Source organism: Garra rufa, chromosome 1 (assembly GCF_049309525.1).
Source record: "Garra rufa chromosome 1, GarRuf1.0, whole genome shotgun sequence".
Taxonomy (NCBI): Eukaryota; Metazoa; Chordata; class Actinopteri; order Cypriniformes; family Cyprinidae; genus Garra; species Garra rufa.
Genome location: NC_133361.1, coordinates 60,745,873 through 60,769,382, shown reverse-complemented (window position 1 = coordinate 60,769,382; position 23,510 = coordinate 60,745,873). Strand labels below are relative to the sequence as shown.

At 38.6% G+C, this 23,510-nt stretch overlaps 1 protein-coding gene across 1 annotated transcript in view; it reads right to left on the bottom strand.

Moving 5' to 3' along the window:
- Positions 1-22,846, bottom strand: part of LOC141337869 (uncharacterized) — a 43,667-nt gene extending 20,821 nt beyond the window's left edge. Inside the window, exons 1-5 of the mRNA XM_073843451.1 lie at positions 22,260-22,846; positions 20,787-20,870; positions 18,642-20,576; positions 15,913-16,086; positions 11,373-11,546 (exon numbers count right to left, since the gene is read on the bottom strand). Of these exons, the coding sequence (XP_073699552.1) occupies positions 11,373-11,546; positions 15,913-16,086; positions 18,642-20,576; positions 20,787-20,870; positions 22,260-22,807 (2,915 nt within the window). The 5' untranslated portion in view covers positions 22,808-22,846. The remainder of the gene's footprint in view (positions 1-11,372; positions 11,547-15,912; positions 16,087-18,641; positions 20,577-20,786; positions 20,871-22,259) is intronic.
- Positions 22,847-23,510: the final 664 nt, after the last annotated feature.

Sequence of the window (23,510 nt, the reverse complement as noted above, 5' to 3'; positions counted from 1 at the left end):
CCCAGCCCGGCTGGCGGGGAGGCGTACTGCTTTGGCATCTCGACGGGGGTATGCTGGCGGGCGGAAGACCGCAGGGCTTTTGGAGCCGGCGGAACGTTCGGCACCGTGACTCGAAATTCCCCCTCGTGCCTCGCCACAGCGGCGGAAAAATTCCGCAGGCCGTGGGGCGCGAAGGGGGGCCTGCCAGCGAGCGAGCGGCGAGTCCTCAGCATTCCCATGGTCATGCTTTCGCAATGAATGCATGAACCATCCGTGAAAGCTGCCTCAGCATGTTCGATGCCCAGACATGTGAAGCAGCTTTCATGTCCGTCCAGTGAGGTGAGGAAACTGCCACACCCAGAAGCGCACGGCCGGAAAGCCATTCTGAAAAGAACGTCTTTACACAGCCGTGAGAAATTGCTCTTTTAGTCCCGGTCTGCCCAGGGAGGAAACCGCGGCACCACTGTGCACTCAATGGGGCTTGCTCGCTGGAAAGCAGGAGGCTTTTATGGCCGTGAAAACGGCCGCCCGCGGGACCCCGCTGGCGGCGCCAAGAAATTCACTCTTTCAGTAAAGCTTTGTTTCTTATTTGATCGGCGCACGCCAGCAGAGAAGAACAGCAGCAGCAGGAACGTGAAGTCTTTCTCTTTGAAGATTCTTCTTCTGGAGAAGGGAAGGCTTGAGCATGAAGGCTCTGAAAGCGAAAGTCTGTTTGAGTGATGCGCGCCGCCATCTTATATACCCGTATGTACGGGGGAGTGGCCGACGCGCACGTCCACTCGCCAATTTGCAATTGGCCTTTTTATATAAGGCTCAGAGATGATCGGTCTCTCAGGCGAGATCCCATGTAACGTCGAAGTGATTCGACTGAAGGGGAACCAGAGTTACTACAGATACTATGGTGAAACTACATAGTGTAGCAAAACTACACTATTAGCAAAAAATTTGCATTTCTAATTTGTGATTACCATGGTTTAAATATAGCAACCATGGTACCAACAATTTGGTTTTATTTTTAGTAAAACCATGTTTAATTTTCATAAGGGTTGTGTTGTTGTCTGCCTTAAAGCCCCCTCTAAACCTGTTTTAAAAGAATGTGAATATTTGTCTGCTAAATTCCTACTCTTTACAATATTAATTATGTCATTTTGTTAATTGTGCAGTAATTGAATGCTACTGCTAACATTTGCTAACAGTTTAATGCTTAACTAAGTAAATAAGACAAAACTACAATAGTCTAGATTATTTTATGCTATTTATTTAGATTATATTATAATAGATACTGTAACTGACCTGCACTTTAATTCCTGAACAGGAGAGTTGCCTCTCTGTTTCACCTTGGCTTGGCACTCCATTCTCGAGTGTCGCACACTTTTGGCGGACGCACGGAGCGTGCGTGAGGCGAATTGCGTTGCCAGTCAAGATTAAGCGACACATGATTTATTAGTTTCGTGACTGAATGGCGAATTCGAAAATAATAATTTTAGTACATTCGGTAGGCAACAATAACAACAACAACAACAATATAAAAAATTAATAATAAATTGTAGGGCAGCGGGCCAAATTGCCTGCCAGGCCACCGGGAATTCTCCCGGTGCTCCCTATGGCCAGTCCGCCCCTGGCATTAAGCATTCATTTGAATGCCTTAAAAATACCTTTATAATGTACTATAAATACAGGCTTCATAGAAAGTGTTACCGAAGTTCTTTATTGAAAATTAACAACGGGTTAAACCTGTCCTTGAGAGCTGCTGTGATGGTGTGTCTGCAAAAAAAGTATTTAAAGTCACAAATAAGAACAAAATGAGATCGAATGATGAACGTTAGCTAATTGAGGATTCTGCTAACGATTGTGATGTTTTAATAAAGATTTGCTATGTTAAACTGCAGTGAATAACCAACCGTATGCAAGATCAATTCAACGATTGAAGAGGGGGGAAATTAAACACAGAAAGTCATCATGAATCAACACATGAACCTCAACAATGGTGACAATAAAAAGTGTAACATCGCAGTGTAGGCTGGATACCACAGTACAAAATCCCAGCATGCATCACAAGTAGCCTTAGTAGCCTTTTGTCATGTCCAGAATTGATCCGATTAGCTGAATATGTTGTCACTATTGTTGAGACTCATTTGCTGATTGCTGATATCCATTTGTGTCAATGCTGTTCAACTTTTTTTTTTTTTTTTTTAATTTTGTCAAACTGATGTCGCAACTCATGATGAACTAACACAGGGTTTATAATGTGAAAGTATTAAATTACACACCTGCTAAATTCAAATGTCTTCAGTGAATAAGGCCATTACATAACAATTGTGAAACAATCAACAAGAAATTATCTTGTACTGCAAATGTGCTTGTTAAACACACTATCACAGCAAACTAATAACTCAACTGACTACCAGTAAGAGTTAAGAGCCCAATTAATGGAAATGGTTAACCACTATTATGGTGACTTCAAATGAAACATTTAAGCCCGTTAATTCTCAATAAAGAACTTCTTAGACCTCTAACCTTAATAAAGTCAATCTGGTCATTAATGCATGACGCTGGTAATGCTGTTTGCGGAGTTGTTTAATACTCCTCTGTTGGGATCTTCAGAGATTTAATGTCTTTTATCTTCAGTTGATTTCATCTAAGGTTGAAAGTCAGTTGTTGTTGTGTTTCTGTTTGTCTTTTTTTTCTCTCTTCTTTCCTTCAGTGATTCTGCTCGTTAATGTGCTTATTAAAGCTGAGGTGACTCCATATTGTCACATCCCCGGACTTTCATGTTGGTTTCTCCCATTCTCCCCCGCAGTTCAGTGTGTGTTTGGTTCCTCCTTCATTGTCTCCACCTGGATGTTTAATCAGTCTGTGTATATAAGGTGTGTGCTTTCCCCTGTATTCTTGTTGGTCTTTAATGTTATATGGATGTCTTACCCTGCTGTTCCTGTGTCTGCTTGTATTCCGTTGGATTTATTAAATATTCTTCTTTTACTACGTTGTTGTTCGTGTGTTCCTGCCTACATCGTGACAGAAAGACCGACCGAAACAGTTATTTTGCGTGTTCACCTCCGTTTTGTTTCCCGTTTGTTTTTTCCAGTCTTTTTGTTTCCGTCGTGTGTTGTTATGGATCCCCTACTCCGCCCAGAACTCCTCCTCCTACGGCTGAAGCAGGGGGAATTACCGCTCGAGGGCTACACAATAATGTTCCAGCTAGTAGCTAACACCACCAGCTACCCGGACGACGCGCTCTGTGCGTTTTATGACGCGAGTCTAAACGCATCATGCAGAGCGCCGTCGTCCGAGGACGGCCCTCGAGCCGATTTTGCCGCGTTTGTGGAGTGCAGTGCCACTCCAGACCCAGAGCCCAGCCAGCCACCCCGACCCGCGGATTATGAGCCCATCAGAGACGGGAAGCCCGAGCCCGGAGCGACAGCAGTATGGAGTGCCGACGGGGGCAAAACTGCTGATCAGGTGCGTGAGCCGACTATTACATCTGCGACGGTGGAGTGCTTTGTGGATCAAGAGAGGGCGGTAGAGAGCCCCGCCCACTGCACTATCACTGAGGGTGAGCTGAAACAAGATTATGGGGATGTTATTGACTGTGTCATGGAAATGCCTATCTGCCTGGATTTCCCACCCACCCTCCCTCATCTGCCTAGTCCTGAATCTCCGCTGGTTCCGCCCAGCCTACCTGAATCCCCGTTGTCGACTGTCTGTCCCCTTGCTCACCCTCAGCCCACCATCTGTGCGGTGGGTTCGCCGCGGGTCTGCCAGTCTCCATCGGTGTCATGGCTGGAGGATCCCTCACCATCGCCTCCAGCCTCAGAGTCCTGGACTCCGCCTCGGCCCTCCGACCCTGCGGCTCCACCCCGGCTCTCTGCTCCCTCGTCTTCGCCGTCGCCCGTCGATCCACCAGCTCCACCGGGCTCCATCGCCCCTCCAGCTACGCCCTGGTCAGTCGTCGCCCCACCTTCGCCTCTGGACTATACTCCTCCGGCTGCGCCTCGTCGCTCCGTCCCACCGGCTCATTGGACCTCCTCCCTCCCGCGGGCACAGCCTCGGCCCTCTGTCGCTCCGGCTCCGCCGCGGATCTCCGGATCTCCATCTCCGCCTTGGTCGCCAGAGCCTTGGGTTCCGCCTTGGCCCTCCGGATCCGCGGTGTCGCCCAAGATCATCGGCTTTCCGTCTCCGCCTCGGGCTCTCCCACCACCTGCTCCGCCTCCGTCGGTCGGCCCCATGGAGTCGTCAGCCCTTCCTCCACCATGGCTCCTCCCTCCATCGGCTCCACGGTGGCATTCCATCATGGCTGCGTTCTGGGTCCCACCTGGCTCCTCCTGCTCCAGCCCCCTCCTGTCACCTCCTTGGCTCCTCCCTCCGTCATCACCTCCTTGGACATTTCTGTCACCAGTCTGGACTCCATCTTTTGCCCTCCTCCCGGGAGTCCGTCCTCCGCCGAGACCCCCTCCTAAGACTGTTTGTTGTTTCCTGTTTGTCGGCGTGAGGACACGCCTTCCGGGAGGGGGAGGTAATGTCACATCCCCGGACTTTCATGTTGGTTTCTCCCATTCTCCCCCGCAGTTCAGTGTGTGTTTGGTTCCTCCTTCATTGTCTCCACCTGGATGTTTAATCAGTCTGTGTATATAAGGTGTGTGCTTTCCCCTGTATTCTTGTCAGTCTTTAATGTTATATGGATGTCTTACCCTGCTGTTCCTGTGTCTGCTTGTATTCCGTTGGATTTATTAAATATTCTTCTTTTACTACGTTGTTGTTCGTGTGTTCCTGCCTACATCGTGACACATATTTAATACACAGATTTTGTGTTTCTGATAAGGTCTAGTTGTGATTTATTTATTTGATCTTGCCTGGCATATGGCATTGCTATGGTCTGCTTTTGGACCAGATATAGCAAACAGGAGCAGTCCATTCAAGTGCAAACATTGTACGCAACATGTGGGCCAGATCATCATTGCACGTGCCAGATGTGGGCCGGATCTGGGCTGACACTATGTTGTATGATCTGGGTATCCACCTTACTGTACATGTTTGGGACAGAGTAAGGACCTTCTTCATGATCGCTATAATTGAATTAACATTTAATAAACTTACACATGCTTGAATAAATATGATTATTTTTGCTTCAAAGTGTATCTGTTATTGTTATGTTCTTACTGTTGCACGACTCATCACAGTTTCACTACTGCAATAGCGTTTGTTGTGATCTACTAAACATTTAAAAAGCAGTGTTCACGTCACTGTATAGTATTCTGTTTGCACCTATATCTTTATTTGTGCATCTGAAGTACATTGTTAGTTAATAAGCAGGGATTATATTGTGTTTATGAAGACCACGCTATTATGACATATTTGTAATCTGGTTATCTGCCATCTAGGATTTTGGTATGGAGATAAAGGTTATCAATATATATTTTTTGGTAGTATTACTTCATGTAAATGCATGTAAATTAGCACTGTTTGTTGTTTTCTAGTGGTACAAGAGTGAGTTTGAAGCAGTGATGTGTGACATCAAACTTAACAAGTGGATACACAGCAAAATCCCCGGTGTTAATTTAACACTCCCAGTGTTAATTGTGGACTCATATATACACTGGCTTCAGTGTAAAGCAGCTAAATGACGTCATACGCTCATTAGCATATTCATGATGTCGTCGTATTGTCTTGCGTCTCTGTGCTCACGTACTGCTATTTAATGCAGCCAAATTCAATAAAATTAATTCCTATATTTCATAGATATATTAAAGGTCCACTGAAGTGCCTTGAAACACGCAGCGTTATTCTATGTGGTGACGTGCTTTTAAGTGAAATAAAAACATATTGCCCAGCCCCGGCCACTTATTTTGAATAGCCAAAAGCGTTTCATTTATATCTCTTCGGGCCAGAGCCGTTAAGCTCGGTAAAGCCGCATTTGTAGCTTATGACAGCCACAGACTAATAAATTACCCCACAGATTCATTATGAAACTCATAATCATGTTGAGGCTGTGTAGTTTAATACATGTGGATTGCACATATGAGCGCATATGATCTGCTCCGTGTATTGCGTCTCTGTGTAGGGGGCGGGACAATACGGACTCTAGAGAGCATTTGATAGGACAGAACGTTTGATGAGAAACTGAAGTGCACGGTGATATCATCCAAATTGTTGATTCATATTGGCGGAAGTGACAAGACTGTAAGTTTTGAATACCCATATCTTGTAAACGCGAATTTTGTCGTTGTTTTGAAGCACACTAGCTTATAGATAATCTTAAGGATAATATATTCATACTAAAAGCCAAAAAACTTTAATTTTGATTTCAGGGGGACTTTAATATATTTTACTCTTACTTTTGTCAGACAATGGGGTAAATATAAAATAGTGACTGAAACGCGGCCCATTAGAACTACATAACCAGCTCTCGAAGATAATAATCTTGATTCATAATAACGACATTGTCTAATGAAATCAAATACACATACGATTAAAACAATGGCTGTGCTGTGATTTCGGCTATACTTGCATGTAAAATAGAGTTAGAAGCATCAGAAAATCTTTTTTTTTTATCTGAAAATGCTGCTCCTCTGCCGCTCACTGAACAGAAAGACGCAGATAGAGAGAGAGGGAGAGCGCGTGTGCTGGGAAAGCACGACTTCGCGCGGCAGTACCAGAGAGTCTCATAAACTAAATAAGGTTTGTCCAAGAAGTTGCTTAGATTTATCGTTTGGCGCTTGTTTGAAAAAAAAAAAAAAAAAGTTGCTAAGGGGGTCGGAAAAGTCCCTAAATCTAGCAACAAAGTCGCCAAGTTGGCAACACTGAATCTGTTAGTTTTTTTGCTTATTGTAATAACCTTGACAATCCACAGAAGATCCAGCACTTTCTATACTTTTTGGAAATATTTTTTTACAACCTGTTTTAAAAAGAGCTTCACAAAGGCACACATAGACATGAAGAACCAGCCCATGAATCTCAACAATGGTGACGGCATATTCAGATAAACAGATCAACTCTGAACTCTCATAATGTATTCATGCCGCAATGCATGATGGGACTCATGGATGAGTTCTGATTGGCTACAACACGCTTTTTGATGGTCACCGTTGTTGTGATTCTCACGCTGATTCTTCATGTCTGTGTGTCTAATTTAAAATTAACTTCTTTTTCATCATCTATCTGATTATGCCAAAACAAATTGCTCTTTTGTTCACCGTTTCTTGTAGTCTGTAAGGAAATTCTTTATCAAATACTTAAGTCACTATATTATGATTATGTCAAGCACAGTCAATGCCACCTGAAGACTTTTTTTCTTGGCTTGTCTGGCTGTTATAATTTAGTTATGGCAGCCAAATAAGACCTAATATTGAAGATTTACAGGTCAAGAGCCTAACTAATGCAAACATTGACCACTATAATTGTTGCTTAAAAATGTTGGTTTTCTCCTTTGGGGATTCTGCTTATTAACATCAGGTGTCTTCAATAATGATCAATCATCACTTTGTTAATCACCTAATTATCTCATTAACTTTACTCGTTAACTTTAACACCGAAGCCAGTGTATATATGAGTCCACAATTAACACTGGGAGTGTTAAATTAACACCGGGGATTTTGCTGTGTACCGTATTCGGAAAAAAAAAATAATTACATCATTTATGTTTCTACGTAAGAGAATAAACAAGATGGGAGTTTGCAGTGTTGAATGCTTTGTTGTTAGAGCATTTAAACATGTTAATTACAGAAAATGTTTAACGTATTATCTCTGGAAAAAAATGACTGATTGATTAGCCTATTTTTATTTTATTTATTGTAGATGTTATTTCTAATTTAAGGAAAATTGTATATAGATACAGCATTAGAGCAAGTAAATTATTTTAATGCTTTGTCTGTAAATTACAACTGATATGGATAATGTTTTCAAAACATAGACATGCAATATCAAGGAGGCCTTAATTAACATTAAAATAAGAAAAAAACATGTCTTGACCCCTTTAATAGAGGCATCAGTGGCAGTGCCGGTATTGGTGATACTACACAGTAAAAAGCTCAGTGTTAAATAACTCTTCTGGGAATTTATTTGAGTCCATACTAAAGAGTGTTAAAATTAACAGTGAAGCAGTGTTAAAGTTAATGAGGTAATTAAGTGATTCATTGAGAGATTAAAATTAAGATTAAAATTAATCAATTTGTGCTACGAAAACCATTAGAAATAAAAAATAAAAAATAAAATAAAATGTCATTTTACATAAACAAGGTATCAATGAATTAATCTGTAAATAAACTTTTCATGGTTTATGTAGGCATATATGATCAAAGTAAATTAAGAATATTGTTAAATTGACTAATATTATTTTTAATTAGAAGTGCTTGTGAAGCGGGGATAACTACAAAATGAACATGCACAAAACTACACATGTACACATGCCTATGAGATTAATTAGCTGGTTCAGGTCTGTTCAATGAGGGTTGGAGCAGAACTTTGCAGGATGGTAGATCTCCAGGAACAGGATTGAGCACCCCTGCTCTTGAGTATGGACTCAAATAAACTCCCGGCAGAGTTCATTTAACACTGGGCTTTTGCTGTGTTGCCTTCATAGTACTTAGTAAAGAGATTCCATTAAAAAACATTTTAAAACATACAATATAATATTTAAAATATTAATTGTAATAATAATAAGTGGCCATGTATTGTTATTTTTTCTTCTTGTTTTCTCGTGATCACAAGTTAATTTTCTTGTGATCTCTGATTATGATGATAACTGATTGCACACGTATACTGTATATCCACTCTACTGTTCATGTTTGGGACAGAGTAAGGACCTCTCTATGATTGCTATAATTAGTGCAGTTCATTACTGACATGTAAGTAATTTATAAATGTTAAATGCTTGAATAAAAATGATTATTTTTGCGTGAAAGTGTATGTGTTATCGTTACGTTTTTGCTGCAGCACGACTCGTTTTACTACTGCAGTAGCATTCCTGTATCTTACTTGTGCATCTTTAGAGTACACAATGGTTAATTGTGTTGTGCTTATGTAGAATGCGCTGTAACCACATATTTGTAATATGCATCTTTGTCCTTATTTTTAATCTTTATTGTTAATAAATATATTATAATATTATATTTAAATAGATAAGAAACGTGATTTATATAGGCTATGTAAACGTGTAGAAGATATAGTTCTCTACATTCTTCTGAAGGTGCTCCACCTGTGCTTTTGGTGTTGAATGCTCTGATGTTAGACCATTGAATCATGTTAATTACACAAACAAAATGAATACTCTGTAAAAAAAAAAAAAAAAATCTAAATTACTGAATATATGAATATACCACTGAATAGTGGTATAGTGGAGGTATACTACTTCTTTATCAGGCAGCTTTGCGTATACCATTTCCCCATTCATACGCATCACTCGGTAGTGTCCTGCATTAATCCAAATCATGACAGTCCACCACATCCAGTCATATCTGAATAAATGTAAATATTTGATAAAAACACTCAGTACAGACAGTGATGATGCGGTCAAGATCAAGGCGCCAGCTTGTTGTGAAATATGTTTGATGATTGTGCCTGGTGCACCCGCACCGTCTCCAGCACCCCAAAGTTGCATTCGTTACTATAGCAACAGTAGACTCAAGATGCACGGTGTTTTAAAAATCAATCACCGTAAAAAAAATAAAAAATAAATAAATAATTCACAAGAAAATTAAGTCGTGATCACAAGAAAACAAGATAGAAAATTAAAGCATAATACATGGCCACTTAGAACTTCTGGAATTTAAACATTAATTTGGTGATTTAATTTGAAACTATAACAACATATATTTTTTTCTGTGCATGTTCTTAAGTGAAAGCACACCTTTAGAAAAGCATCATGAGACTCTAAGAAAGAGTCATATGTTTGCTAAAAGTGACAAAAGGCTGTAAGCATGAGTTTCCTCCCTGAGCAACAATGACTTTTTGCAGCCTTCTGTGATGCTTGTCTACATGTCTGTGGCTCTGTTAAAGAGGTCCTATTATGCACTTTTTTTTTGTTTTGGGGGTGCACTAGAAAATGCTCTCATGCTTGGTGTTTTTTTTTTCTTGTAATTTACATTATTACAACAGTTTTTTCCCCAGCCTAGCATAAGTGGCTCGATTAGTTCCGGGTTCGACGAAGGCCCGCCTTCTAAAAATCTAAATGTGTTGTGATTGGTTAGCAGTCCCACTGCATTGCGATTGGCAAACAGCTTAGATGGCATTTCAGTCCTGCCACGCCCCTTCCCAAAGCAGCAAGTTCAGTATACAACTGTTAGCACAAGCTAGATTAAAGTGAAACAAAAACACATCGGCTCACTACAAGAGGCTTTTATTGAGCCCTCCGGAACCATGTGAGGCATTTTTTATTTTGGATTGATGCACTTGGACTTGTTTTGGACTGACAGAAAACCCCAGTCTATGGCGTTCTAAAGCTTGGGAGTGCCCAGGATCATTTTTAATATAACTCCGATTGCATTCGTCTGAAAGAAGGCGGTCATATACACCTAGAATGCATGGAGGGTGAGTAAATAATATGCTACAGAAGTGTTGGTCCTATTGTCAGCCTGCAAGATCACTGATACATGATATTATCATTATTTTGCTAATTTATTTAATTATTTACATGCCTGAAACCAGCTCCAGCATAAGGCTAGTGAAGCTTTTCTACACTGTATGATGAATAAATCTCTTACCACACACCACACACGTCTACGGCACAGCTCCGATGTGGCAATCGATGATCGTCACTCTAGTCAATGCTTGTATTTACATTAGCCATGGCTCCACATGTGTTTTAATCCTCTATACCGCACATGTTAAACGTCCAATATAGCGACCGGAGCAGTCCGAGGCCACTTTAGTCATTTTTAGTCAACATAAATTTAGGTGAATCCCTCAACTTGTCCCTCCCCAACCACCAACGATTCAAATTTCCATAGGGAGGATTTATTTGAATAATATTCTAATGGACCGCATGGTGACATCAAAGCATCCGGAAAACAAACGCTGTAGTCCAAATGAGTTGTCCGTTGTTCTTGAAAAGTGATTTTTTAAAAGGTAAATATCTCCTTTTAGAGTGGACTTTGAGATTTGTAACTTTGTAGATGTTTTTTATGCCTAAAAATATGCACCATACACTGACTAAAATTCAAAAAGTGAAAAAGAATACTATGATCCATTTAACACTTGTGTTAACATGTTATCACTGTGATTTGATCAAGCAGACTGGATCATCACCCAATCAGCATACATTGGTCTGCATCAAATACATTATGCATCTAGATAACTGATATCAGCCTGTTGTACGTAACACTGTACTTTAAAATATCCACAAGGGTACTATATGTTTCTCAGGATTATCTGCATTGTGCATGAAATACACCATTTAATACCTCAGTATGTTGAGTTGACAGTTTGGACTCTTCAGTCCAGCACAAAGCAGCTTCACTCCTGAATCTTGCAGGTCATTGCGACTCAGGTCCAGCTCTCTCAGGGGGGAATTTGATGATTGTAGAGCTGAAGCCACAACTTCACAGTGCTGATCAGTGAGATAGCAGCCTGCCAAACTGAAAAATGTGACTGGTTAAAAGGCATGCTGGTGTACTGGTGTCACATCAGATTGCTAGACATCCTTGGTTAACTAGCTTGACCATGAAAAATCAAGTGCAGTTTAAAACAAAGGCATAAATATAAACATTAGACAGATTTTTTTTTTAACTTACATTCTGTTCAACTTGAGTTTGTTCAGATATTTGAGTGCATCAAAGAGCAGTTTCACTCCTGGTTGTCCTGAACAGATTTATAGTTCTATATAGTATATAGTTCTACTCAGCAGTCACCCAGAGAATGGTTCGGACTGCGGGGGATTATTGGCAGAGGTGTAAAATCCAGGGCCCGGTTGCATAAAGCACCTTAAGTTTTTCCCTTAAGTATGACACTTAGGACATGATTTCCCCTTTGCTAAGGGAATGACTTAAGGGCGCTGCATATAATCCCTTAAACACTGCCCTTAGTTAAGGAAAACTGTTTTTTAACTGTTTTTAAGTGTTTTACAACAGCGACCCAGGTTTTCCATTTAAAAAAAATCTACTGTTGCCATGGACACTAGGGCTGCAACAACGAATCGATAAAATCGATAAAAATCGATTACTAAAAGCGTTGGCAACGAATTTCATAATCGATTCGTTGTGTCGCGCGACGCAGAGACATTTAGTTGTTATTATATATATTAAAAAAAAATTGAGCGCAGAGCGGAGTGGACACATTCGGTCTCTCTCCCGCTCTGATGCCAGCAGAGTTCGGCACCTCATAAGCTGTGTTTCCATCCAAAAATGCGAATTTAACTTATGCGCAAAACTGGAACATTTGAGCATAAAGCACCGTTTCTACATTATATATATAGGCCTATGCTGCCCCGATTTATATCAAACATGTTTGATAAGCCTACTTTGGCTAGCGTACTTTCACAGCAGCCAATGCTCGATCGCAAAACAGCTGCTGTACGGGTCGTTGGATAGTGGAGATGGAGAAAACTACTTCTATAGTTTTTGTAACACTGTCTGTCTGTATAATGTGTCGAAAACATACCACAACCGTAAGGAGAAAGAGGAGCTCTGCTGAGGTGAAATCGTCTCAGTTTTGAATAGGGCTGTGACGGTGGCACGTTGTTTTTTTATATATAGCCTAAGCCTACACTTCAGTCAGCAAACAAGCAGCCTAAAAACGCTAAAATAAATCAAAGAAATAATATATTTAATTAAGAAAGTAGCCTAAGAGTATTAAATAGGCTATTAAACAAACATTCCTTGTAAAAATGTCCGACAGCTCATCAATTTTTGGCCGACTGAATTTCCAGTCCGACTGTCTTTTTTTCTCTTTCTCTTCCTCATTACACAGCTGCTGTTTTTAATAGCAAAGTGATTACATTTATTTTCGTTCCTTTAGTTTATAAAGTTAATTTAGAGATATATTTGGAACACTTTTTGTTTGTTAAATTCAAGTTTTTGTTTTTTAAAGTTATACCTAGCAAACAGCGGCAGACAGATCTAAAGCCTGCTTAATTCATCGCGATTTAAATTAAAATCCATTGATATAAAAAACTTAAAACATATCACAATATTAGTTTAATCATTCAATCAAGATAATTCCAAAGTTTGTGCGGAGAGAAGCGCGCTTTGCAGGACATGGAGACGCCAGTGCAATGTGGAATTTCTTTTTTTGCTCATAAAGGTAAGAGTAATTTACCACCCGGGCCGGAACTGTAAAGGGTCTACCTTAGTTTGTGTGTACTAACAGTATCAACAAAATGTGCTCTTAAAGAAAACAAACAGAATACGCTTGATATCTTTGGTTTAAACAGGAGCGCTTCACAATAATTAACTGAAACCCAGGTAATTGCCTCACAAACACAATATCTATAGAAAGCTTTAAATTATTATTTTACTATAAAACGAAATAATTAAAATCGAAAACAAAACTCTTTCATTAGCTAATCCATAAAGATGCATTGGGCATTAATGAGCAGATGGCAGGATCGTCAATTTCATCTTTGCAACACTGAATCAGAAAATACTAGTTTATTAATAAGTAATTTGAATATTTTCTTAATTTTTGCCTTGACTCATTCATGGTAATTACTTTTGCTGGGGCTTTGAGGCCAGTTTTGCGTGCATTTGAATGCGGAACTCTTCCAGCTGGTCGCTGCTGATGGCAGGACACTAAACACCGCCATGGCAGAATGAATGTAGCAGAAAGTTAGTCAAGTTATCCCGTTCCAGCGTGCAAAGTCACATGACTCTTTTAATGCGCACTGAGGAATTTAATTTGAGAGGCTTCTTGATGGGAAATGCCAACCATGCAGCATGTACACCACAGCAAGCCGCTGTCTTGACGGATAGTAATTTTAGTTTATTTAGTCTATATATTTGGCAGATGTAAAGCATACATGTGTATGTTTTTTGTGTTAGTCCATTTTTATTTTATTATTATTATTATAACAGTTCAAGGAGCAACATGTTCGTGCACTTTCTAAAGATTTTAGTTCTGTTTTTGAATAAAGGGTTGTAAATCCCTTGTTTTTTTTTTATCCGATTCATCGATTAATCGAAAAAATAATCGACAGATTAATCGATTATTAAAATAATCGTTAGTTGCAGCCCTAATGGACACGTTATTTGTTAATGTAGATAGTGGTGTAAGTTTTTACAGAAAACAAGAACTTGGATAAGTAAAACTAAAAAGAAAGCAAACTATGAAAGAGAAGGATCAGGTGAGACGGAAACTTAAATCTATAATTTACTCAAAACAGAAAATTTTGTCATCTTTACTCACCCTCATTTCCTTCCAAACCCATTACACTTTCATTCATCTTTGGAAAATAAATAAAGATCTCGCCATTTCTGTCCATGTAGAGTTTTTATTAAGGGACTAGTGTTAATAAATCTATATTTAAATGCAAAGAGACAAGATACTTTAATGCATGACATTACATTTTATTATGAAGCGCTAAACATTTTGATTTGTACGCTATCTGTTTATTATTTAAAGTTGCTGATCATGTCTGGTACAATACTTTTGCAATAAATCTGCTTGCTGTATAACACTTCAGGGGACATTTTCCATACCTTATGTTATACTTAGGGAAATGACAGATAAGGGGCTTTATGCAACACTTAATGGGTTTTAATGGATACTTAAGAGAAATTCTAAGGGTTTATGACATTTCACTTAAAGAAACCCTTAAATAACATTTAAGAGATATTTTATGCAACACCCTTAAGTGTAAGGGAAATTTAAGGGAGAACTTGAGGGAAAATTACACTCAAGGGGCTTTATGCAACTGGGCACAGGTTCAGAAAGTAAAAGGCCTCCCCATTATTTTGTTTCAATCACCTGGATTTGCTAATTAACACAGTTTTTCAGCCAGGATGTCATAGACGGAACTTAGTCATTCTAAGTCACAAGTCCTCAAAGAGTTAAAATGAATGAGATAATTAAGTGACTAATTAAAAGATGATTATGCATTAGTGATGAAAACCTGCAGCTAACAAGCAGAATCACCAAAGAAAAGAAAAACACAAGTAAAACAGCTGACTTCAGCCACAGCCTTGGATAAAATCAACTGAAAAAAAAAATCCCAAGATCTGATTTAAACATCTCCAACATCACCCATTACTACTAACCAGACTTTATTTTATGTCTGCAGAATCTCTTATTGAGAATTAACAGAGGTTTAGATGTTGATGTTTTAATGGTCAAGAAAAAAAAAAAAATGCCGCAATAATTGTGGTCAAGGTATGTTTTAGTTTGTCTTTAGACTAACCACGCATAAACGTTGTTTTCTCAAAAACAAAAAACATGTACATTCATGTTGCTTACATATTATTGTAGCCCAATTTGTGCTAATTACAGTGTAATCAGATTTTAACCATTAATATGTTTTTAGGATACTGAAAAAAGCACAAATGTCAGGGCATGTAAAAACATCTTCAGGACCCCAAAAAATCCCCGAACCCCAGAGGGTTAAAATTCTACACTACGATTATCTCTAGTCAGAAGTAACCTGTCAGAAGCAGACAAGAATTTTACGTAAATTAATTATCAGTGACTGATGGAAAATTGCCATTTAAGCTTCTTGTTTAAAAACTTTAGATAGGACTTTTAACTAATGTCAATTTAGTTGCACTCTTTGCATTGCAGAATTAAGAGAGCGCTTTCAATGGTGTACAGCAGTCATTATAGGCACTTTGATTGATCTGTGGCTATGCAGCCCATACACAGGAGAGTATGCATAATTTTTTGAACGATATCTTACTATTATCTGTACAACCAAAAACAACGCATTTTAAGTTTTTCTGTTGCAACGGAATGCTCCGGAGAGTTCACCAAACTCAGAGGATTAACATACTGGACAAGTAAATGTGAAAGCCAAACCTCAGTTTGTTGAGTTGACAGTTTGGACTCTTCAGTCCAGCACAGAGGAGCTTCACTCCTGAATCCTGCAGGTGATTGTCACTCAGGTCCAGCTCTCTCAGCGGGGAGTTTGATGATTGTAGAGCTGAACCCACGATTTCACACTGCTGATCAGTGAGATTACAGGATGGTAATCTAAAAAAGGGAGAAATGGTTAAAATGCTGAAGTGCTGACGTCATGCTTGATTAAAAACTTCACCAGGAAAGATCATGCTGGTTGATCATTCACTCTCTGGGCTCTATATCAGGAAATAAAGACATGACTTGTTTAGTCATGTATGAGTCATATTTTATGAGCATTATGGGTGATGCTTCAACAATTTAGTTTCTTCTTATTCTTACAGAACTTTATTGTGGAAACTTTAATTAGTTTCGTGCCACTACAAATATTTTTAAAGTTGGAACAAAACAGAGGTTGTGATTGTCTTCATTTATCTACTGTGACATCTATCCAAGTTAGGGCTGTACGATTATAGCAAAAAGCATAATTGTCGATTATTCCCTTGAAATTGTAATTGTGATTATTAATTATAATTATCAAAATTTATATTGATTGATGTTTTAAATAGCGTTATACCATTGTTTGAAGCAACTGCATGCCATAATTTATATATATATATATATATATATATATATATTGCTTTTCTTGTTGTCAAAAATGTCAATGATACATTGGTTTGGTTTCTTTAAATAAAAAAAGTAAAAATATGCAATATGCAATATTTATTAACCTTAGTTAAAGCATTCATATTCACAATGAGCAATAGCTACATTTGCTACATTTAAATTACAGTTTAAATTAATTTTTTGGGCGTTTTTGCCTTTTTTTAATTGGTAAGACAGTAGTGAGACAGGAAACAAAGTGGGGGAGAGAGGGGGGACGGGATTGGGAAAGGACCACGAGCTGGGACTCGAACACAGGACGCCCAAAGCACAACGGTGCTGCGTGTTGATGCACGGCCCACAAGGCTATCGGTGCTGACATACAACTTTTGATTTTAACAATTTGTTATAAAATATTGGAATTAATTATTGAATGTTTAGAAGAATTTTTCAATGGCAGTTTATGTTAACTAATTAATTAACTAATATTAACTAATGAAGCCCTAATGTAAAGTTTGACCAAACAATAAAGAATCAAAACACTTTTAAAACAATATCTAGGGGCATGTTGTAGTCCAGATTAAAATGTAAAAAAGTTTGAAAACAAATAGCCTATTAAGTCTAAATATTTAGGTATTTGTCACTGTGATGATGACCATAGCAAATACACAAATGTAATTGTGTTAAATCATTTAAACACTTCAGAAACTGAAAGCTGTTTTGTTTTCTGGGTTTTTGGAGTAACGGCTGCATTATGTTAGTGCCATCTGCTGTCAGAGAATGAAGGTGTGTGTGTTTAAATCAAAGGGCACAAGCGTCTTTGATGCAGCATACAGAGGTGTTGTGCATTGTGATCAGTTGATGGGAAAATTTATCTTAAAATGCATTTAAAATTCTGAATAATTTGTTATAATTAATTATTCTCTCTATTTTGATGTGTCCACCAACAATATCGATTCGCCTCTCACAACATGACATGCTCTAAACCCACCTCTTAAGCACACAGAATAATAATTATTTTTTATTTTTTGTATTCGTGGCTTTGGACGATTATGTAATCGTGGCATCCGTAATCGCGCTTAGAAATTTGATTAGTTGTGCTGCCCTAATCCGAGTGAAACAGTATCTGAAAGGAGAGGGAGGGACTTGGTTTTATCCTTTGGGAATTTTAATTGAAGAGATTCTTTATTACATTAACCAGTTGTTTTGAACAAATTAAATTTCCTCACAAAGATTATGTTTTATATCATATATGCTCTACTTTAAAAAGGGCTGTGGGTCACAAGCAAGACAAAGCCAATCTCTTGTCTCATTTCTTCATGTTTTCTTCAAGTATTTCAAAACGATTGTCACTGTTTGCAAATTATAGCAAGCAGCAAAATATCGACCACATGAGCAAAACATTTACATTTGATGTGGTCAAAATTTAATTAAATTAAACTGAAGAAATGCATTAGTACAGCATGGTCACAATTGAAATAAAATGAAGGAATTAATTTAAAATAAACATTTATCATCCCCTGTGAAAGAACAGGGTGAGACAGTGAGAGATAAGAGGTTCCAGTGGAATAACTCATGGAATATTGTTAAATTTGTAGAAATTTAAGTCACAAGCTCTCAAAACAGAACACAAAGCCGTGTATGACTTAATTTCAATGTATGGGCCCACACACCTCTCTTACTCTGCTTGATTTCAAATTTTTCAATGTTTGTGATGTAATGTGTGGCTGCTAATAAATTATTGCTTTTATAAACAAACATTTGTACTTGTATATCTACATTTAGAGTGCGCCGCTAAGGGGGGTAAGTTAGGACAATTCTAAGGGCCCACACACTTTAGGGGCCCACAGAGATCTGCTTTAGTGTGGTAGGGGGGGCCCAACTTCATATTTCGTCATAGGGCCCAAAATTGCACAAACCTGTGCTTTGACAAACCACTGCAGTGGGGCAATTGTGATTCTGACTAGCACACCCCTAACTGAAGACAATTATTTTTTATGCTTGTGGACACTAAACCCAGAAAATACTTATGAAACCTCTATCACAACTTAAAAAATATGTTCATATTGCAATATTATTGCACTCACACAGCTTTTCTGCAGTTCCTCACAGCAGGTACCAGTCTCCTTCTGCCCTCTTTTGATTTGATGTTGTACTTATTGAAGTCTAACTCATCCAGCACCTCCTCTGACATCAGGATCATGTTTGCCAAAGTTGAACATTGTGCAAGAGTAAGAATTTTTCTTTTAGTATTAGAGTTTAAAAATGCCTGCATTTCTTTAACAATAGAGTGGTCCTTCATTTCCATTAGGCAGTGTGTCAGATTCATCCATCTTTCAGGACTAACATTGTTTTTTTGACCCCGCTTGAGGTTGTGAATTATGTTCTTGATGCTCTCTGGGTTGTCCTCTGTGTGTATCAGTACATCCTGTAAGAGTCTCTGATTGCACTCCAGTGAGACACCATGAAGAAATCGAAGGAAAAGATCCAGGTGTCCATTTTCACTGTTCAATGCTTTATTCATTGCTCCCTTCAGAAACACATCCAGAGTAATATTCTCACATTGAGTTCTGGACTTTCCTGTTAGGAACATATTCAGAACCTCACTGTTCTTGTGTAAATAGCAGTAAAACACATGCAGTGCTGCAAAAAACTCCTGAAAGCTCAGATGTACAAAACTGTAAACCTTTCTGTGATAAATCACAGATTCCTCCCTAAAGATCTCAGTGCAAATCCCAGAATACACTGAGGCATCAGAGACGTCTATGCCGCTTTCTCTCAAGTCCTCCTCATAGAACATCACATTACCCTTCATCAGCTGATTGAAGGCCAGTTCAGCAAGTTTCACAATCACTTCTCTGTTGGACTGCAGGGGTTTCTCTGGATATCTCTCTTCATACTTCTGGTTTCTCATTTTTGTTTGAATAAGAAGGAAGTAGATGTACATTTCAGTCAAAGTTTGAGGGATTTCTGCACTGAGATCTTGTTTCAGGAGGTTTTGAAGCACAGTGGCTGAGATCCAGCAGAAGACGGGTATGTGACACATGATGTGGAGACTTCTTGCTCTTCTGATGTGTGAGATGATTCTGCTGGCTTGATGCTCATCACTGATTCTCTTCCTGAAATATTCCTCTTTCTGAGGGGCATTGAATCCCTGAATTTCTGTCACACGGTTGATGTAGTTAGAGGGGATCTGATTGGCTGCTGCTGGTCTGGTGGTGATCCAGATGAGAGCAAAGGGAAGCAGATCTCCTTTCATGAGGCTTGACATCAACACACCCACTGAAGAAATCTCAGTCACATCAGAAACTTTCTGATTGTTTGAAAACAGTGTAATTCTGCTTTCATCCAGACCATCAAAGATAAACACAACTTTACATTCATCATAAATCTTTGAGTCCAAATATTGGAGTTCAGGATGAAAGTCAAGCAGAAGTCTGTGAAGACTGTACTGATGATCTTTAATTAAGTTCAGCTCTCGAAACTGAAACACAAACATGAAGTCTACATCCTGATTGGCTTTTCCTTCAGCCCAGTCCAGAATAAACTTCTGCACAGAAACAGTTTTTCCAATTCCAGCGATGCCTTTAGTAAGAACAGTTTTTATTTTGTCTTTCTTCTCTCTGTTCATTTCTTTACATCCTGGCTCAAATAAAGGATTAAAGATGTCATTGCAGTTGATTGGAGTGTCTTGGAGTGTCCTGTAAGTTTTCTCCATCTGTAGCACCTCATGTTCTTCATTCACCCCTTCACTCTCTCCCTCTATGATGTACAGCTGTGTGTAAATCCTGTTCAGGAGGGTTTGATTTTCTTGTAGTTTAAATCCCTCAAATAAGCTCTCATACTTGTTCTTCATGCTGATTTTGTGCTGGTCTTTTACTCTCTGCAGATCATCATGCACTGGTTGGTGAGAATCAAGCTGCAGATCTGCTTCTGTGTCATGATGACTGATGTGGTTCTGATTGTAAGAGCATGTGAATTTCTGACTGGATACATATCTGATCTGATTAGCTTTCCCACTACTAAAAAGATATTACGTAGAACAGAAAAACAAACAAACAAACAAATAAACAAACAAACAAACAGAAAAGAGAACACAATTTCTGTTTATTTTTTCTGTCTGAAGAATTTTAATGCAGAAATAAAACAAATATCTAAATTTCTCTCTTGTTGTTTCTGTGTACAACCTGTGCTCTTTTGTTTAAAATCTCACTTTATATGAATATACTTACACAGGATCAAAGAGCACTGATCCATCATTGAGATCAGGAGGCTGCAGTGGAGAAGCTGCTCTCTTTCTCTTCCTGCTGATGGTACTGGGAAAAAAAGAGAAATATTGTTTTTCTGTAAATTATCAGTTTGCTTCAATAAATTAACATAAACATGAGTGTGAACAGGTTTTTTTAAGTTTTGGTTGAAAACTAGAAAAAAACTTGTAAATAAGTCTTTCAGACTGGGATAAACTATATTTTCCACACATGTGCTGTGTCCGCAGTCCGGACACTCGATTAGGCTGTTACTAGCTGAGTTCACTGGTGATTGTCTAGGAAAAGCACATGTGAAACTCTTAATATGAAAACATGGTGGAACAACTCAGTTTCCCAAATTTCCACTGAAGATGCAAATTAAGCTATTTGAAAGCATTTTGGCTAAAAATGATTCATGAGTGGGGTATTGAAGATGGGTATCCAATATGCAAAACATGCAGATAAAAAGTGATGGCTAAAGCAGCAAACACATCTAAAATGTTACAGAAACTGAGGGAACACCACCCAGATGAAGTTAATAGTTAATAATAAAACAGCCTGTGAAACAACATGTCACATAACACTATTCAACTCAAGAAAGCCACTCAGTGTCAATAAACTCATTACTTTACCAGAGAAAGCACAAAAAAAATATTTTGATGAATGTTGGTAACCAAACAGTTGACGGTAGCCACCGACTTACAATGTGGAAAAATATTAAATCTAATGTTAAATTTAAATGTTTGTATACAAAACAGTCCTAATCTGAAAGTCAGGTTTGGGCTCTGTTGTTAACATAATATTACAGCTTATTTTTTTATTTTAATATATAATTATTATATATTTCTTGAAAGTTTATATATACTTTTTTTGTTGAAAAGTTTCATTTTGGTACATTTTGATGGAGGGCAGATACAGCAAATTGCACCTAACACAAGTACCTTTTTTATGTCAAAGAAAGCAACAGATATGTGCTACATTTTATTCATCATCAGCTAATCGCAAGATCAAAGATTGCAACAGGAAAGAGAACAGTTTCAGCTATAATAAGATAATTTAGTCTCACAATTTTAATGAGAATGATTGTGTTGAGTGTCTGCGACTGGCTTCCCATTTTCATTTGCGAAAGTTTGCCATTGTCTTACTGAAGAGATACTCAGCTACTCATCTGCGGCGATGCATGTTGCATTAGCACTGCTATACATGGCTATAACATGTCGTAAAGCCTATAACATGTTTTCACACCCTTTTTTGTACATTTTGGGAGGAATTTTTTTTTTCAGCCGTTCTCTGTTCTGGACTAACATCATTTCACAAAGCTAGTCAGAACATTCTGGTTTTGCTTCAAATTGGGTTATTATTAAATGATACAATCTACTAATAACTAGTTATTCAAATAGATGAACCTCAGTGCAGCATCATGTTTAAAAAAATCACATTCAATGCCATGATACTCACACAGGGTCAAAGGTTACAGCAGGAACATCACTGAGACCAGGGGGCAGACCCATGGATCTGTTACTCTTCATAGTCACACAGCTGAATCCTGGAGATGCTGCTCTCTGAGTGTCAACATCACTGTGACCAGGGGGCAAAAACATTAAGTTGTTACTCTTCACAGACACACAGCTGAATCCGGGGTCAACATCAGTGAGTCCAGGGGGCAGACCCATGGATCTGTTACTCTTCATAGTCACACAGCTGAATCCGGGGTCAACATCAGTGAGACCAGGGGGCAGACCCATGGATCTGTTACTCTTCATAGTCACACAGCTGAATCCTGGAGATGCTGCTCTATGAGTGTCAACATCACTGTGACCAGGGGGCAAAAACATTAAGTTGTTACTCTTCATAGACACACAGCTGAATCCGGGGTCAACATCACTGAGTGCAGGGGGCAGACCCATGGATCTGTTACTCTTCATAGACACACAGCTGAATCCTGGAGATGCTGCTCTCTGAGTTTCAGCAGAAGCCTCCTGCTCTTTCTCCTCATACACACTCATTTTACAGGCTGTTTTTCTGCTTCTCTTCTTCCTAGATGAGAGATCTGTATTTCAGGCCTGTATGTGAAAACAGAGAACATACACTGAAATTTGATACAATACAATTAATTTTCAGTTCTTGCCAATGATCAGAAGTGAGAAGGCACAGTGACTGAAGTGGATGTCTGATAATGTTAAAATGTAACAAGTACCTACCAAAGAAAGTATGCGATTTTGGATGCAGCCACAATTTCACCCCTGTCTCACACGTATGGCACAATTAACAGCATTGAGCATTGTAGCCAATCACAGACATGACTGTTAAACACCAAACACAATGGCCAATCAGATGTGTATATGTAAGTCAGTGGCACATCCACTCAATGCTAGTGTTGTCATGATACCAGAATTTTGACTTTGATACAATACCTGACTAAAATATCTTTATACTAATACTGAATCGATACTACAGCAAAAACATAGAACAGGAAAAATAACTGAATAATTATTTTATCTAATAAGAAAAAAAAGAAAGAAAACTTTCACTTGACCATCATTTTACCTCCTTTAAAAAAGAGAAGAAAAAAAAGAAAAAAAACAGTCCGAAATGTATTAATACACATGTTTTCTTTCTCACCTGGTTATGTACACTGAAGTTATGAGACAAGTAATGCATTTTACCATGATTGTGTGTGTATTTGACCGCTGAAGCACAATAACTATG